The 18105-nt window shown below is 41.2% G+C and overlaps 1 protein-coding gene across 1 annotated transcript in view; it reads right to left on the bottom strand.

Annotated features, from left to right (window-relative positions):
• itfg1 (integrin alpha FG-GAP repeat containing 1) overlaps nucleotides 1-18105 on the bottom strand; it is a 183914-nt gene that overhangs the window by 120707 nt on the left and 45102 nt on the right. The window contains exon 9 of the mRNA XM_050047630.1: nucleotides 1863-1957. Within this exon, the coding sequence (XP_049903587.1) occupies nucleotides 1863-1957 (95 nt within the window). The remainder of the gene's footprint in view (nucleotides 1-1862; nucleotides 1958-18105) is intronic.

Raw genomic sequence — 18105 nt, 5'->3', positions numbered from 1 at the left:
ATCAGTGCGGATAAGTCCTCCTCTCTCTGCCTCCCCTCCCTTCAACACTCCTCCTTTCACTTCTTCCTTAAATCTTTTTTTTTTGTTGCTGACAGGCAAACAAAAGAAGGCATGTCCACAGGGAGTGCGCGTCTGTGTGTCTCCATGTGTGTGTCTTTTGTGCGCATATGTGTGCGTGGGGGCGGACATGCAGATAAGCCTGTAATATTTCTATTTTGGACTGGAAAAAAAAAGAAGTGGAAGCTAGTTTTCTGGTGGCTGAGGAAGGAAGAAAAAGGAGTGGGGGCTTCTGCCAACTGGTAGGATGCAACTGAAAAGAAACACACAAGATGCTACGTAGGTGGTGGTGGAGATAGTGTGTGTGTGTGTGTGTTCATGAGAGTATAAGAACTGTGTGTGAGCGTGTTCGTGGACATACATTTGCTTCTGCATGTGCACATTGTTCGGATGGGATTGCATGTATGTGTGCTTATCTGTTACTTCTATCTTGCATGGCTCTGCAAACAAAGTGACACCCGCTGAATCAGCCCTGATGTCTTCCTAAGCAGTGAGCCGCATGTTTAATGCCTTCCTAAAATAGACAGCCATTGTATGTAGGAATCGGAGCGCTGGCACCGCAATGGAGCCACTGGTGAGGTGGGCTTCCTGAGAGAAGAGACCTGATAAAGGCTCAGACATACTTTTCTCATTGAACATCCGCAGACAGCTGCAGTCATGCGGTAACACACACGGTTCCATTCATAGTACAATTGAGGGTCCTGTCAGCCCCCAGCGGTAAACAGGAGGGCTGGGAGGTGAGCTTGCTGTTCTCGAGTGAAATGGAAACTAAAAGAAGACGCTAATGGGTTCGGAATGAATGTCTGCCGAATATCTAACTTAAAACTAATTTCACTGTTGCGTGGCTGCCGTGGCCGGCTTGACCGCAGCAAAAACACCTTTCTATATATGGCTGCAATTGAATGTAATAAACTTCCAGTGTCTCTGAAACTGAGTGAAGCAGAGAGAAATTTCAAGCAAGCTTTGAAGAACTGGTTAGTCTCTCATAATAGGGACCTTGCAAAAACTAATACAGTGTTGTCCTTTTATGTCTCTTTTATTTTTGTCAGTAAATATATGGATATTGTATTTGCGCCTATTGGCCTTGCCAGACCTGGCATCTTGCCCTCCCAGAGGATCACAAAGGAAATAAGCCTGCGGCGTTCTTGTGTAATTAAATCCTCGACAGTTGTAGATGTATGTGGAAACTGTCTTCAGGTGAAGCAGTATTTAATGATTGTCAAATCTATGTATGTATGTATCCATCTATCTATCTAGGTATCTTGCAGATGTGTGCTAATGGCGACACTTAGATCACCTACAAGTGACCTCTTTCAGACATGATAGAGATTACCAACCTCTCCAAGTAGAAAAGGCCAGAGTTGCGTAACGTTTTTAAACTGCTGCAAAAAAAACAAAAAAACAAACTAACAAAAAAGAAAATGTCGGAGGAGGTCATGGTGGGTGGTGGGGTCAAATAATAGCTCTCCTAGCAGCAGTGGACTGTGGTCCCTATGCATCCACTGAGCATGTAATAAGAACTAGTAGAGAAGAGGACAGTTGAACAAAGCAGTGTTGTACAAATCAGAGAAGTGTAACAAAGAACAGAGCAGTGCCCCACTGTCTGACAGATTTAAGCAGAAGGTAAGAACAGAAAGCAGAGTAGTACAAAGTGGTGTTTTAAAGAATGGAACAGTAAAGAGCAGCTCATAGAAGAGTGCTAAATACAAAAAATAAAGTGGTTTACCGTGTAGAAACCAAGCTAATCCATTAGAATGACTTTTAACACAGCTGTCAGTGTGGTCATGTGTGTGTGTGTTACGTACCTCTTTTGAGCCTGACTTGGCCAGGTAGATGGCACTGCTTTGACAGGCAACATCTAAACACACGGGGAGGAGGTGGTCCTGGTAGCCATCACCATCTGTCAGAAACAGACACAGAGAATTAGATTGAGCGGCAGCAGTGTTGGATTGAACCAGTGGGAAGTGTGATCCTTTTGTTTTCTAAAACTGTGCTATTTTAATATTTTCACTCCGTCAGAACGCCATGGATTTGTTCTGGAGCTGACTTTGAGCGCAGCGCATTTTCTGGCAACAAAGAAATTGTTTCTGTTTTTTTGGGGGTCTTTTTAATGTGTGAGCTGGATCACAGGAACACCTGCTTGTTTCCTACGAGCAAACACACATCCAAGCAGCACTTGTCTCTTTGATGCCTTTAAATAATGTCAGTTGACTTGAAGAAATCATTTTCTCCACTGATTTTCATCGCTATTAATTATTATTATTATCATAATGCCATGCAGGCTTCATCTAATGCACAAACAGTGACAGAGCCTCCCGAATCAAAACAACAGCTCTTCAAAGCAAAAACACTTCAGCGCACCAGGTTCAGTTTAAAATTTCACACCACACGTACACTTACCATGACAAAATAATCCTTCATTAAGTGATGTCGACTGAATAATAAATCATGTTTCACCACATTTACATCTGCAAAAACAGACATCATTATGATCTACTTGTTGGTTTCCAATGTCTTCAGGTCTTCGACTCTGTGAAGCCTGAAACAAAACATTGTGGTGCTGAAGGAAAGCAGAAACTGCATAAATTCCTTTAAGGCTTCCAAATTATGTAGTTCAAATTACAGATTTCAGCTGCAGAGTAGTGCACACATCCACCACAGTATAAACATGAATAAAGTGAGGCCTCAGTAAAGCCTATACTAGACATAATTAAAATCCCTCTTTTTGTGGTGGTGTGTTACTACAGATGGTGTAGTGAGTGCAATTGTTCGGGCTGAAATACACTCAGAAATAATCAGCGTGAAACCAGGGCTTGGAAATACAACCTAAAACCACAATAAATTATTACATTTACCTTGATCATCACAATTGTTACTTGAGCCAAATGATTAATCGAGCAATCAAGCCTCAGAAATTGAACTGGCAACCACTGTCCTGATGGCCTGGGGCCAGTAAAAGATTTTGCAGGGCAAGTTGACTGGCCAGTCACTGGCCTGGGCAGCAAGTCAGAGTCTGAGACATGAGCGCATTTTAGAAGATGTCGTTATTTTCAAAACAAATGACAGAGTAAATGCATTATGGGATGCATTCGGTATCTCACTTGTACTCAAAAAGAAACTCATGAGGCTACATAAAGAAAGAGGGCTTGTCTACTTTCGTGGAAGCAACAATACTTCTGGGCAGATAACAGCGACTGTGGTATGTTTGGTACAGTTTTGTATATCAATATTACATATCAATAACTAAAGGAAAACATCCAGATCTAATGTCACTGTTATACATATCATGTCAATCAAAATATGGAAAAAAGGTTATTTTTATCATTTGGCTATGAAGAATATGGATCTAGGAGGGCGTCATCAGTGCATGTTATTTTCTCTTTCGTGTTCACTATGATATGTTTCTCTTCTTTATTAATTTATGTCAGTCTTTCTTTTAATCGAATGTTTGTTTTTTTCTAAACACCAGTTGTTATTCTCAGTTTTATCACATGGGGTTGAGACATTATTGGAAATTGCACAAAATTTAGGTCTGTAAAGGATAATATCAATCATTAGATACTGTCTGAAATCATTGTTTACTCACAAAATGGTTATGGTTGTTTGACAGGAACTTTTTTAATGAGCTGCAGACCTTTTTCACTTTTGATATTTAGACATCACACATGTGTATTTAATAATGTTAATAGGCACTGCATACCATTTAAGAGTTCAAGTTCCAGGGCCCTGGTGTGATGCCTCCATGCCTATTTTTTATTTTTTTTTCTCTATGACAGGTCTGTGAGAAAGGTCACTAAATGTGCAAAAAAATACCCTGATAATTAAAAGAACATACAAACATTTAAGTAAACAAGTTTTCTGGTCAATTTATTGCTGTATTATGAAAAACACGAATTAATAAAAACCTCTGAATGTCTGATATTTGGTGTGCTGCACAGCTTCTGAGATTTGGCTATTTCATAAAGACGCTGCACACACACTCTGTGTTCAGAGGCTGGCATATAAATTGACACCAGACATAGAGAGGTGAAACTGCTTCCAGGCTTCTCATCGCACGGTTTGTCTGAATCCTTTTCAACGGGGCAAGTGCAACACTCCCAAGCAGATGTTGTGCCATGTGGAAGGGGAAAACTGAATGACACTGATGATGAATGACAGTACAAAGCAGAGGAGGAGGAGAAACTGAATGTGGCTGTCAGGGGCAACTGAGCGAGAGGCAGAAAGGAGGAGAAAATGTGAGATAGATGAGGAGATACACTATTAAGGATAATAAGTCAACAAATCCATGTTGTAAAATTATAAAAAAAAAAAATTGGTAACTGTATTTGTTTCCAAAGTTAGATTTGTTTTCCCATACTGTCATGTCATTACAGCAGTCATTACTACTAACAATGAAAAATGCTGAATTCAAAGGTGAAACTACATATAGGTATCTGTGGGAAGTGAGAAGAGACTATAAAGCAGATAGTTTGTTTGCGCTTTTTTTCTAGTCAGTTTCCTTTAAATCTATGTAAAGGAAAAAAGTATTTCTCTGCCGTGTGGACAGAGAAAAAAAAGAAATGGTAATGACAGAAGATAAAATGACGAAATCTCTGGAGGTGCCCTGCAGTTCATTCATTTTTAATTTTGACCATTTTTAAGGTAGTGACTCATAATTTAAAGTCTGCACACGCTGTAATAACGAAATGACATGTCAAGTTTACCTCCACTTTTGCACTTGGGCTGTGACTAACAATCATTTTTGTTATGCATTACATCTACTGATTTTTAAACATTTCAAACTTCCAGAGCCTGAAGTTATGTTTTGAAATTGCTTGTACCGTCTGGTCAACAATCAAAAATCTTGCAAAAAGCAATGGTATGAAATAAAAGAACACCTGCAAATACCTATGCTTAGAAAGCTGTGACCACTTCATCTGTAGGGATTAACTGATTATTAAAACGGATTGATATTACGTCGATTGACTCATCAGTTTAGGAGCACTCAAGGTCATCTTGGCTTGGTGGAGCCCATCACCTCATCATCATCAATGGTCGGCCTCTCTGGGCAACATCCAATGTTTTGGGAGATCCGCTGTAGCAAACAGATATCCAGGCAAAGACTTCCATTTCCTTATGCCGGTTATTTTGGCTAATCTTAAATCATTGTCAAATGACAGCCGATGGCTTCCAAGATTACATTTTGGCCAATACGTTCTGCCTCTCCACACTACACTAGACTACCTGCTGCTAAAACGTGATTGGTCACTCGGACTACCGAGTCCCCAAATCCTGTTGCCTACAGATTATCCATTTAGCGTATAGGGACTAACAACTAGAAACATGCTATGAAGTTGCATTATGGGAAATGTGCTTCAACTATGCCAGGGACTAAAAGTTAGGATATCTCTTTTGTACGTATTATAACTATTTGTTTTTTAATCTGTTTCTATCAAGGCCCCCAGCTTTATGGAAGAGCAACACTTTATTTGTTTGGCACAATTTTGCAAACTCTCAAACTGTCTAAATTCTAAATGAAGGATGAGTAAGCAAACAAAAAAACATCCAGGCAGAGGCGGCAGAGGTGCTGCAAATATCTAGTGCAGTCATGGTTGGAACCATAGCAGTGATTTTTTTATTTCCAAAAACATTTAGATATGGGCATCGCTGTCGAATTAGTTGCATTGCTGGAACTGTAATAAAAAAACAAACCGAAATACTCAGTACTTTGTGTTTTGCAGTGTGCATATATGTGTAGATGGTGAGGTACTGTATGCAGAGAAACAACAGGCAGACACAGAGACAGAATGAGTGCTAATTCAGTCCTACAGAGGTTTTAACTCGCCATTCTGTCTCCGATGATTACTGTCAGTTCTGCTACACAAACACACACACACAGTAATGCTCCTTCCCTCTGTCCCACCTGTCCTTACCTCAATGAATACCCTCTTTCATCTATCTATTCATCTGTCTCTCTTTTATTCCCGTTATGGTCTCCCTCACTCGATTCCTCTCCCGCCCTCCTCCCCTCTCTTCTTCCTCCTCTAGCTCACTTCTCTGTCAGTCACTCTGTCTCCCTCCTATTACTCTCTCCTCAGTCTTAATGCCTATGTTTCTCAGTCCATCTCTCCTGCTCTTTATTCACCATCGCTCCCTCCCTCCCTCCTTCCCTCCCTCCTGCTTTTCATCTCTCAGTCCCGCTGACAGTGCGTGGTGTGATGGAGATTGGCTGAGAGACTTGCAGAGGGAGGAAACTGCAGGTGTGGGTTGAAACGAAGAGGGCGCCAAGGAGAGGGAGGCCCGGTAAGGACGGGGCCAAGGAATGGAGAAAAAACAGAGGAGAAAATAGGTAAAGACTACAAGATGAGAGAGAGAGGGAGAGAGAGAGAGAGAGAGACTACAAGACAATACCCAGAAACTGCGCAGATATGCATTGACACATTGGCATTCATAGAGTACCACACAACACCAATAACAATGCAAATCACAATATGCACACGCACAGATGCACAGAGCAGGATGCAGCCAGAAGCCTGTGTCTCATTACCAACCCTATGATCTGATAAAGATCTGTGTGTTTACTGCAGCTGTGTGTGTTAAAGGTGTAATAGTAGGGGAGAAATGTGAGTTATAAAAATACATAAATGCTTACATAAACACACAAAACACAGTTTCCAACTCTGGAAGTCTTTCACCAGACATATTATTCTGTATACCTCCATAAGCCCAAGGCAATTAAGAAAAAGAGCTCCTTGTTTCTAAAATACCTCTCTCCCACATCTCTCTCCCGTGTCACCTGGTCCGGAGCCAAAGGAGTACATCTACAATCATTCCACATTCATTTCTGCAGAAAAGGTTCACTCTGCATGCGTCACAAATCAAAAGTCAAAACTGTCACATGGCATGATACTCTACATGTTGAGTTTGATTTCATCTGCCAGTTTTGAACGAAAGCCCCACATCTTACAAAATGGGCACATGTACACAAAGTCATCAAACATGCTCATTTTGGGTTTAAATCAAATTTAGTCCTTCTCCAGTCTCCAATCTTAAAGGGACAGTTTGGATGTTCTGAAGTCGGGTTGTATGAGGTACTTTTCCATATTCAGTGAATTACATGCAGTTGATGGCGGTCGACACGTCCCTAGTTTGGAGAAGCAGACAGGAGTATGGACATGAGCCAAGCAATGTACTGGTGCGGACGAGGGCTGCAGCAAAATGTATCAAAAAATAATATATCAGTTCTGTGTGACTTTAAAAGGGTTCAGATTCTCCAAAGTCACACAAGACCACAAGCCACCTAACCGATCGAGATGGTGGTAGACCAGCAACTCCTTTGTGCTACAAAGTAAAGTTACTGTTTTTGTCAGAGGAGTCTGGTGGCTTGGGAGAGTTCATAGATGGTTTTAACAGCTTCAGTTTCCCATCGGAGAGGGCTGTCTGACGGGAAGGTGAAATGGTGAAAATATTCTAAATATAGCTTAGCTTTCTATGACTTCTAAACACATTTCTGGACATTCATTCACAATGGATGGAGATAAGAATATCCCCAGGAAATATAAGTCACACTGACTCTAATAATATGTGTATCGGCGTTGTGCCACAGACACTGCTGCAGCTCACATCAGTGAGCCAAACTACAATAACTAAGTTCTTGTTGTTTTCAGAAGATTGGCATGCACCTGTCCCTTTCACCTCGTGCAGTATCTTTGCCTCACGTCTCTCCCTCCATGCCCCCTCCTTCAACTCTCTCGTGCCTCCCTGGGGAGGCGTGCATCACAGTTTGAAAACCGCTAGTATATTATAATAGTGGATGAAAACACAAATGGAAGTTGTGGATTTTCCTTCTAATACACAACACTTGCAACATGCGCAACATTTTTAAATGTATTCAAAAATAAAGTGCTAATTAGTGTGTAGATCACTGTGGGTGGGTCCTTCTAATTGACAGTGCTACTTATGCATAATTACCGCGCAGCAGATATTGGAATAAGAAAGAGGGTGACGCAGGTTTTACCTTCAATGAAGGACACTTTTGTGTTGGATGTACTTTGTAATTTGCATTAAATTGCATATTAAAATGTGCAAATTAATATCTGAACTTGAAACTGAAACCATAAACCCAGGAGACTCTATCATTTGCATACGGATTGGGATATTGCTAAATGCCAGGGATATCACAAAATGGTGCTTGATTAGGAGATTTTATTTATCCCATTGCCGCATTTTTATTCCATTAATATGGTCTGAAGGGATGTCTTTCACATAAACGTAGCTGCATGTTGTTATGTGATACTGCTGACACAACTGACTGATCTCAATTAGCCGGGCAGCACTCCAGTACCTCCGTTTTACAGGTACACATATTTCTGCAGGAGTCTGAGAGAAAGCGATGAAGAATGTGAGACTGAAAAAGCAAAACGAGTCAGAAAGCGGAGCAGACTGGTTGAAAACATGACAAGACAGCTAGTGAAAGGAGAGAAAAAAACAAAGGGAAATGAAGGTAAAAAAAATAATAGTGTGAAAGGTATGCAGTGGTTGAGGAGAGAATGAAGCAGACAGAAAAAAGGGAGAGGAGGAGAGGTTGGATGTAACACAATATAATAAGATGAGTGGAGAGAGAACGCCTGAGGGGAGAGCAGAGAGAAATAGGCTGTCCTGTTAACATGCTGACTTACCTGCACGCACGCACACACACACACACTCACGCAGACATACACACACAGCATGATGACAGCCTTTCCAATTTTAAATATCACCTCCAAACACATTCCTGTCTCGCTGTCTGAAAAAATCTCCCTATCTTAGCTGCTGGTCGCAGCGCAGCCTCCCTCCATCCTACCTGCAGTGAAGCTAGCTGACACACTTGGTTGTGGGACTTCGTTGTGCTTTACCTAATGATGAATTATGCATTGGCCGCTGTCACTTTGAAAAATGCAATTACCTCAGTGATAAGGCAGATGGGCCTGTTTTGTCTGGCATATGCTGTGCATCTATTAAGAGTCTAGTCCTGGAAACAGAACTGCGAGCACACAAACATGGGCCTGCTGACAGATTCCCATATGCATCCAGGAACATACACGTGCACATGAACATGCATGGATACACCTCAAGTTCAACAAATGTGTGTTGCCTGTGGAAGCTACTCAGACATACGGCATTCAGCTAACAGGTACAACAAATACAGCAGATGGATCCAAATTGATTGTTCTTGGTTGGTGTTCACAGCATTGATCATGTTGGGCATGTGTGGGAAGGTCAGTCATGTATCTGAGATGATGCTGTGGCAAAAAAAAGGACGGACAAGAGATTTTTTATGTAAGTCTAAAAAAAGGTACAATTCACTTCCAATTTACAAACATATCCTTTTCAATCATGTGAAAGTGGTACTTAACATTAAATCTTAAATCTCTGTATGTTCGATGAAAGGCCAGGTTTGGCCGTAAAACTAGATTAATGACATATGAGATTGGTCCATTTATCAGCAAATGGGGGTGACTTTTTTAAAGATTTTTTCAGGGCTTTATTGCCTTTAATATAGAGCAGCTGGAAAGTGACAGGAAATGGGGGGGAGAGAGAGAAAGGAGATGATATGCAGCAAAGGGTCAGAATCGAGCCGGGGCCACTGCAGGGACTAAGCCTACATGGGACGCACACTCTACCAGGTGAGCTGGAGGTCACCCTCAGAGGGGCTGTTGAAGTCTTTTTTTTTTTGATGTCCACTAAACAGTGAGAAGAAAGTGAACCTATTAGTAGCAACAATCGAAAAGCAAATGCAAAAAAAGCCTGTTTCTGGCCACGCCCCGCTTCTCTCTGGTGGTAAGCTTATGGGTGAGTCCTCAGATTTATTCTATTTGCAGAGTGAGGCAGCAGCTTTTTACAAAGTAGACAAACAGTTTTATCTTTGGTGGTAATTTTGCCCTCTACAGGGTGGAACCCAAAATACTTCCACAAATGGCTTCTAAGCTACTTTGGTGTAGTGATTATCTAATCAGCATGGCTTTGCCTCCTACTGCCTTTCATTATTATTTATACATTCATCCACTCAATGTCCTCTGCTGGACCACAAAACAAACTACTTCAAACTGTCCACTGAGCTTATAGACTGTACAATTTGAATTTGAACACGTCACTACAGTTGTAACATTTCATTTGTTCAAACAAGTGTTTAAATTTCTAATTAAAAGGGGAGAGCCCACTTAAGGGTCCTGAAACACCAAGCCAGCGGCTTACTGTCTGTCAATGTCAGGCCATCACTGAGCATCTTTTCACTAGTATTTGTGATGTGTCCCACACCACTGGCGCTAGTTGGCCCTTGTTGAGCAATGAAATCACCCTGTTTAGGAGTTCAGCTCAGTGCATGAGAAGAAAAACAGAAGTGAGGAAAGTAAACAAATGGCTAAAGTCAAAAGGACGCGGGATCGAAACAAACATTCTATACTAAGCATGGTTTTTTTTGTTTTGTTTTTTTATCCACTCAGCTCTTGAGCCAAAACAGCTTGTAAATGTATGTATTTTTGCTCACTGGCACACAGTTATCATTTATTCTTTTAAACATCGGGTCGTGTTGTTAATGTGCTAACTGACCTCTTGAATATTTCCTGCCTCCTGTTTTCTTTTTCTGAATTACATATAAGCCCTAACGGCACCTGCTGGTGGTTATTATTATTTCCTCTCACGTAGGGGAAGAACGTACATGCTAGATGGCCATTGGTTGTAGTCTTTGTAGTGTGTTCAAATGCAACTTCTTGGCCAAGGCACAAGTGAAGAGAGGCGATGCAACAGTCAGCCTTTGTCGCCACTGGTTCTTTGATGTCGATTTGGTGTGTCTGGGCCTTAGGAACACCCTCCTGCCACTGTAGACCCCAGGACAGCACTCCAAAACCAAAATCACTCCAAAAATCTTAAGACTATGATTACATTTTTTTTGGAGAGTCGCTAATGGCAGAATGTCAGATCTCATGAACACAGTAACACTCACCAGGTATTTAACTTTGATCGTGTTAGATTAGGATTTTATAAAAAAAAAAAAAGGCAGGCATTTCTAAATATAGTTCCATGAAGAGGACAAGTTGAGGTTTAGAACATATTCTTAAAACTGAATTTCCTAAATACATAACGAGAACTATATGGATAGAAATTTTGTACATCTGAAGCTGCCACAGCTTACTAAATGAGCTTTCTCAGATGAATTCCTAGATAAAGCTAAACATTATATTTTTGTAGGAGATAGCAGGCAGAGCTGCAGCACTGTATCCAACAGCTTGAAAAACATATTAACGACAAAAGCTGACTTTTACCGCGTATACTCAGAAGCTGCTGTGCGTCATCTTTTTTTAAATCATGTGTTTTATCATTACCGTTGCTGATGTCCTCATATACAATTAGACATTTAAAAAACACAGAGACAGACAGACAAATAGAAGGAAAATGTAGAGGAAGCTCGACACAGCGTAGAAAGAATAGAAAAATGTAGTTTGAGAAAGACAGGGAAAGGTGGAGGTAGAGGGATAGAGGGAGAATTGACAGTGTGATGGAAATAATTCCCACTTCAGATCACACAGGGATGCAATGCTGCTCTCTTCTCTATCTCATCCTCTCCTCTCCTCTCCTCCTCTCTCCCTTCATTCCTTCATTATCCTCCCTGCCATCTCCTCCACCCTCTCTACATCATCCACCTCGGCTTACGTTTACTTTTCTATCCTCTTTTCTATCTCACTTCATATCATGTTTGAAGTGTGCCATTCCCCCTCATTCTTTCATTTGCCTCACTCTCATCCTGCCTCCCTGCAGTCATTTATTCAAGTTTTTTGGGTAAAGCCGAAATGTGCCCTTTAGTAAGCCTGGGAAATACTGTAGCTGGTCTGAAAGGCTCATGAGATGGCCACACACAGAGGAAAACATTGATTGATAATAATATTGACAGAGTTAAGCTGGTGGACAGAGATAATGCTGAAGCAGTGTGAGGACAGTTTAAGTAGGTAAGTAGATAATGCGCAGAATCATGGGAAAAGGGGACAGACACAAATATAGCAACACGTGTACAATTTAATGCGAGAGTGATAAATTAAATTGCATTTTTTTTGTATCTGCATCAGAGAGGTTTTGATCCAACAGGCTGAATTCTGTGATGTTGTATTGAACTACATTGTATACTCTCAGGTATTCTTGTTATTTTCTCCACCCTTCATGCATGCACTACCATGGGAGTGGGGTAGCGACAACTCAAAATAACCGAAATATCTGAGACTGAATGTGAACTGCTGTGACTTCATCTGGTGAATCCATCACATTAGATGTGGGCTACACAACATTTTTATGTTCCCCTAAGAATGCGCTTGATTGGTTCACTGGACTAGAGTCAGTAAAACGTAATATATTTATCAGGGGCTCAGGGGGTGACTTGGCTTACAAGTTTCACTTAAATCCCTCCAATAGCTGTCGAGACATTTCACTAAATACCAAAAAGGTCAGCTTCATGGTGGTGACACAACAGAGATCAAGAGGAGTCAGGAGCATCCATCCTCTGGGGACCATAAATGTCTATATGAAAAATTTCACGGCATCCACTTAAATGATATTTTTGGTGTTGGAGCAAGCCTTGCTGTTCGTATGGCTAAAAATGTAAATGCCATCACCAATTGTTACCACCTCTCACATGAATTATACTGTATTATATGCTGACAATTTTCTGATTCAAAGCTAATTCTTCATGTAAGAGGTTTATTTTGATAAAATGACTCACAACTCCACCATTCACCATTATAACTACAACACTAGCTTTTAATGCTAATGACAATAATTAACTTCACATGATCTTAGCAACATATGCAGTAATAAGAACTGAGGAGAAAGGATCATTGCATCTGTTCTGTATTCTTGTATCACACTGTAGCTGTGTGTGTGCATCTGTCTTACAACTATAGTAGAATATAAAAAAGAGGAAACACTGCTTGCTTCAGGCCAAAATGCATCCATTTTGGACTATGGCATTAAAATATTTAAAGAGTTTTTACCTAAGGGTGCAGGATATCTTTCAGTTTTGTGTGCAATTCTTGTCAGAGCCAATCTCCTCTGACTCAAATGAGTCTCCTATTCAGCCCCATTGATTTTTATAACAAACACCAACTCCACTCACGTTGAAAGGAAGCATCTCTTTGCCTGACAGGATGAGAGCTGGGCTAAGGTTCAGACTCCAGGTGATTCAGATTTGTTTCTCAGATCATATCTTTATGACAGATTATACACACTGTCATATGCAATTGATCAAATCGGATTTGTGTTTCATTATCAACCTATCTGCATCGGTTGCTGTGGTAACGATGTAGCCATCAGTAACTACAGATGCACTGGTGAAGTGGCTTTCCAACATGGAAGCATGAGAAACTGAGGTCTTTGCTACGTCCAGTTTTACCAGTACAGAAGTGCCCCCCAGCCCCTCTCCATAACTTCCAGCAGCCATTTAGTTTGCATGGTTTCGGCTCAGTGCCTCTGTCACTCTAGATTTGATGTCGGAGTTGTGTGTCACGTTGTGAATGATGCAAAAGACACTGAAATCTGATTAGAGCGTCCAGAGTGTCCGGACTGAGACGCATCGGTAATAATCTGGTTGGAATCGTATCTCCAACCACCTCCATATTTGGTTTGGATCGGGGCTGAAAAGTGAAGCCAACATTTAAGTGCCAAAAACTGCAGTTCCTATAATGTCCACTTGAGGCTGGCTCCAAAAGTGAGTCAATTCCCATAGATCCCCATGTTAAAATGCCAAACCTTACCACAGAAATAAACATGTTTACATCCTGATACAGTTTTGGTGTCTATAGCTAATTTCCACATTCATGACAACTGCATGGGGGCTGAATTTCGATGTAATTCACCTTTAAATATCATTAAGGCTTAAATTTATGCATTATTAAAGGGGTGGCAGCTTATAGTGACAGTCTGTTAACAGGTTTCCACAGCAACATTGGCTAGGTGACGTAACCATGGCATAACCCCAGATTCACAGAGTATGGGCGTAGCCATTGCTGCTGCTATTTTGGTAGTTTTCAGTTCATTAATGTTAATTGTAAGGTTTTGATGACTTAAAAAAGGGTCTTGTTCAGCATTCGGTTGTACTAAAAAACCTTTTAAGGAGTTAGATGTTCAGTTCTTAAGTACATATTGTTTTAATGGTTTTCAAGCCTGTTTTTGGCTAGCTAAAATTAGCATTGGCATTATCAGAGTTAAAGCCCAACTTGCAGGTTGGAGACCATGGTGAATAAATGTGTAGGAAAATGATGTAGAAACTCGATTAAAACAAAAACATATACACACTACAGTGACTTTTGTGGTCGTTTTTGTGAGAGAATTTTGCTTCCGCATCTAAAAACCCACTAACCGGAAGTGACGTAGCGTAAGGGAGTCCGGCCGAGTTCGATTGAGTGTAACATTAATAAACATGGATCCCAGTACTAGTTTTGAGACTGAAGAGGTTGAAAATGTACATTCATATGCATATGACGGCTCACAGGCTTATAATTATGAGCCTGCTAGGCGTCCAAGAGACCAGGAACAGATCAGGGTTAGGAGAAATAACGGCCACAGAAGAGAAATAGAGCTGTGGTGTGAGGATAACCAGTGGAGAACTGGGCAGGTGTCTTGGTGAGCGACCAGCGTTAGCTAACGACAGCTAACGATGTCTAACGCTGTGTTCACATCACATTAAGTTTGCCATCATGTATTAGGTTATAAAAAAGCTACCAATAGTTCTGCCAGTATTAGATAACTAATGCTACTTACCCATGTATTAGATAACTAATGCTACTTACCCATAACAGAAACTAATGCACAAATATCAGCTTGTATCAGATGTATCTTGCTATGCGTGTTATAACTCCGCATTACGGTGTATTGACGTCCGCAGGGGAGAGAGGGAGAGAGAGAGAGATACGAAGATTTCCTGATAATTTTTTGTATGTAGGTGCTTGTGTGAGAACTGCCAGCCCATGCCCTCAGCTATGGAGAGTATGTGCTGCAGGGAGGTGGATGCCTTCTGGGCTCTGGTAGAGAATCTGACCCCCAGACCAGACATAACATGCCTCACACTGCCCATCAACCCTCACGCCGCCCGCTCCCGTTTCAAACACGGAGGCCTCCCTCTCAGTGGAGCCCGCCCGCCCTCGCACATACCCCCGAGGCTCGGGTCTCCCTCTCCGCACCTCGGGGGTATGTGCGAGGGCGGGCGGGCTCCGCCAGGAACATAATCCTCCTGTCCAAAATGAGTGCTGCACATGACCGCATTTTTGGTCACAGATGAAGCCGTGAAATCGCGCCTCTTCACCTGCACAAAACGCACCCAGGCACGAAAACTAACTCCACTCCTTTTTCTGTCCGGAAAACGGTGGACTCGATGTCCCGACAGACTCGAGTTTGTGCAACCTGCACAAACACAATAATTTGGCATAATCACAAATGGTGAAATGCACTGTTAACAACCGAAAAAATACTAACTCACAAGTTTACTACCGCTCAGACTCACTACCACCTACTACTGCACATTGGACAGAGGCAGGGTCAAGGACGCAGAGTCCCTCTCGTGACGTAGTATCAGGTGATGTTGAAAAAAAAAAGCGTTTTTAGAAGAGGAGCTAAAAAGAGCCACTTTTTCCTCTGAATTTGTGCCGTTATGTCGTGTAAACCATAATAAATTGTGAATTAACTTCTCATATGGTAATTTTCAGACAAGGTTATGTATACATTTTTAAAAACATTTAACCTGAAAGTTGCACTTTAAGCACAGCTGTTAATGCACTGTGATAACCAAGTTACCAGCTAGTGTTAGGGCTATCTCTACCCTCTCCTCACTAAATAAGGTCACTCCAAGCTCCAAAAATCCAAGATGGCGACGGCCATAATGCTTCAAAATAATAGTAAACCAACCAGTGAGGTCACAGTGGCTACACTGACTATTAAGACAGTCTGTGTTTGGATCCGCTTTGGAAATATCACATTTCATGTGGGTTTTTTTTTCTGCTAAAGACTTTCTAAAATCAGTCTGGACACAATCTGGATATGCCAAAAAAAGAGGATTTGGGCTAGCATTGTGCACAAAGCCATAGAGATACGGAAAAACAGATTAAAAAAAAGAAGAAACAGCTAAAGCACTATTCGGACAGGATTAGTTTTACATGGGCAGGTGGAGTAATGTCACTTTACCACAGGACGTCAGTAATATTAATGGCCGATTCGCACGGGATAAGAAATATCAGTAAAACTATCACAAGTGGGAGGGGTAAATCCATTCACGCACCACCGTCCCCTCCTGCCGTCATGTGCGTATGATAGGACTGTCAAAAGCACCATGAAATTGAGTTAGAATATTTTCAAATTAATTTAGTAGAGTTCGAATAATATTACAATTTATTATTATTAGTATTAGTATTTATTTATTTTTACAAAAAAAAACACAAAAAATAAGATGCTTATTGCTGACGCAATATGAACCGCAATACCTCACTGAAGTGCCAGGTATGACCAACTTCTGCCTCGCTATCTGAGCAATGTTTGGATACTTCAGTGCGTAGTTTTCCACCACAAGAGTGGATCCTGGTCGGCTCGTAGTGGTGTCTCATTCTGGTAACGTTTCATCTCTTCTTCAGAAAGGGTAGGCAGGGAGGCAGCAGGTGCAACACTCTCCCTTTATGTCTCCCCGAACAGATGACACATCGCGGACAGCGCAGTGAGTGGTATTGGCGCAGCGGGCTCCTCCGTCGGCGCCTCTCCCTCCATCGCTGCGTCCCTCTCTGGCCTGGCTTGTGCACGAGCCATCTCCGCCCGAACGGGATTCGCCGTGATATACAACATTATTGATAGTATAAATTAATTATTAATGATATTCGAATTATCAAATTTAGGTTCAAACTTATAAAACAATATATATATTCGAATATATTTCTAACTTTGATTTTTTTTTGACAGCCCTAACACACATATTTATTGCTGGTCTATTCGCACGGGATTAGTATTACCTGAGGTAATTGTCCGGGACCCTTCTACAGAAGGTAAAAGTCGCGGTAATCTTTACTGACATCGTGCGGTAATGATTACTGACATGGCACATTCGGACGGGACTAAAATCTCTTGTAATTATTACTTTACCCCACGTACCTATGTAAAACTAATCCCGTCCGAATAGGGCTTAAGACATATGTGTTTCAGATTAACACTAACTGATACAGTGTGTCTGATGATAACTGGCCTCAACTGTAATCACCTAGTCAACTTTTGCTTATCACACCATATTATAATTTCTCTACACAGTGTTGGATAACATTGTTCTATATATTGTAAAACAATAATCTCTCTCTCTTAAGCAAATTTGATAGAGAAGCTTTTATGAAAAAGACAGGGATTTAAGAGGATATAGGGGTTGATAGTGGGTCACTACAGAGCCTTTCTCCGACAATATAATGAGAGTGACACCAAAAACTGTTTCAATAAAGAATAGAGGGAGGAGAAAGAGAAGAGCGTGAAAGCAAGTAAGCCATAGATAGCAGATATACAGTAGATCAAGAGAAATAAAGATAGACAGCGACAGCCGAGGAGGGGCTGAGTGGAAAAGACAAAACGGGACAAAAATAAGAGACGTTATATTCTGCAAGGCATCTCTCTCCCGGAATTTGGCAGATTATTAGAAGCGTGACCCTCAAAGGCTTCAATCCCCAGCTAACGAGGGCAACGTCTTGAAGTGACATTTCCGAGCCAAAGGAGGAAGAGGAAAAAAAAGAGAAAAAGATTAAAGAAATGAAAAAGTTTTGTCGAGATAAGCTCAAGATTTAAACAAAAAAAGGTCGCCGCCCCCAGAGATGATGAATTAAACACACACACACTCGCCAGCAAATTACACAAACACACGCTGTGAGACAGATTCCCTCATGACACACACATACACACACACACCCACAGCATATAGGTCATTTCCCCTCTGGCTCATACATTATTGCCAATTTAGGAAAGGGAAGTTTGTTCACTAAATATTTGATGGACACCCCTATCTGCAATGAGATTAACAGATTAATCTTGCCAATA

Source organism: Epinephelus moara, chromosome 1 (genome assembly GCF_006386435.1).
Source record: "Epinephelus moara isolate mb chromosome 1, YSFRI_EMoa_1.0, whole genome shotgun sequence".
Taxonomy (NCBI): Eukaryota; Metazoa; Chordata; class Actinopteri; order Perciformes; family Serranidae; genus Epinephelus; species Epinephelus moara.
Note: the sequence above shows the minus strand (reverse complement) of the source record. Positions and strands in the feature narration are given on the sequence as shown.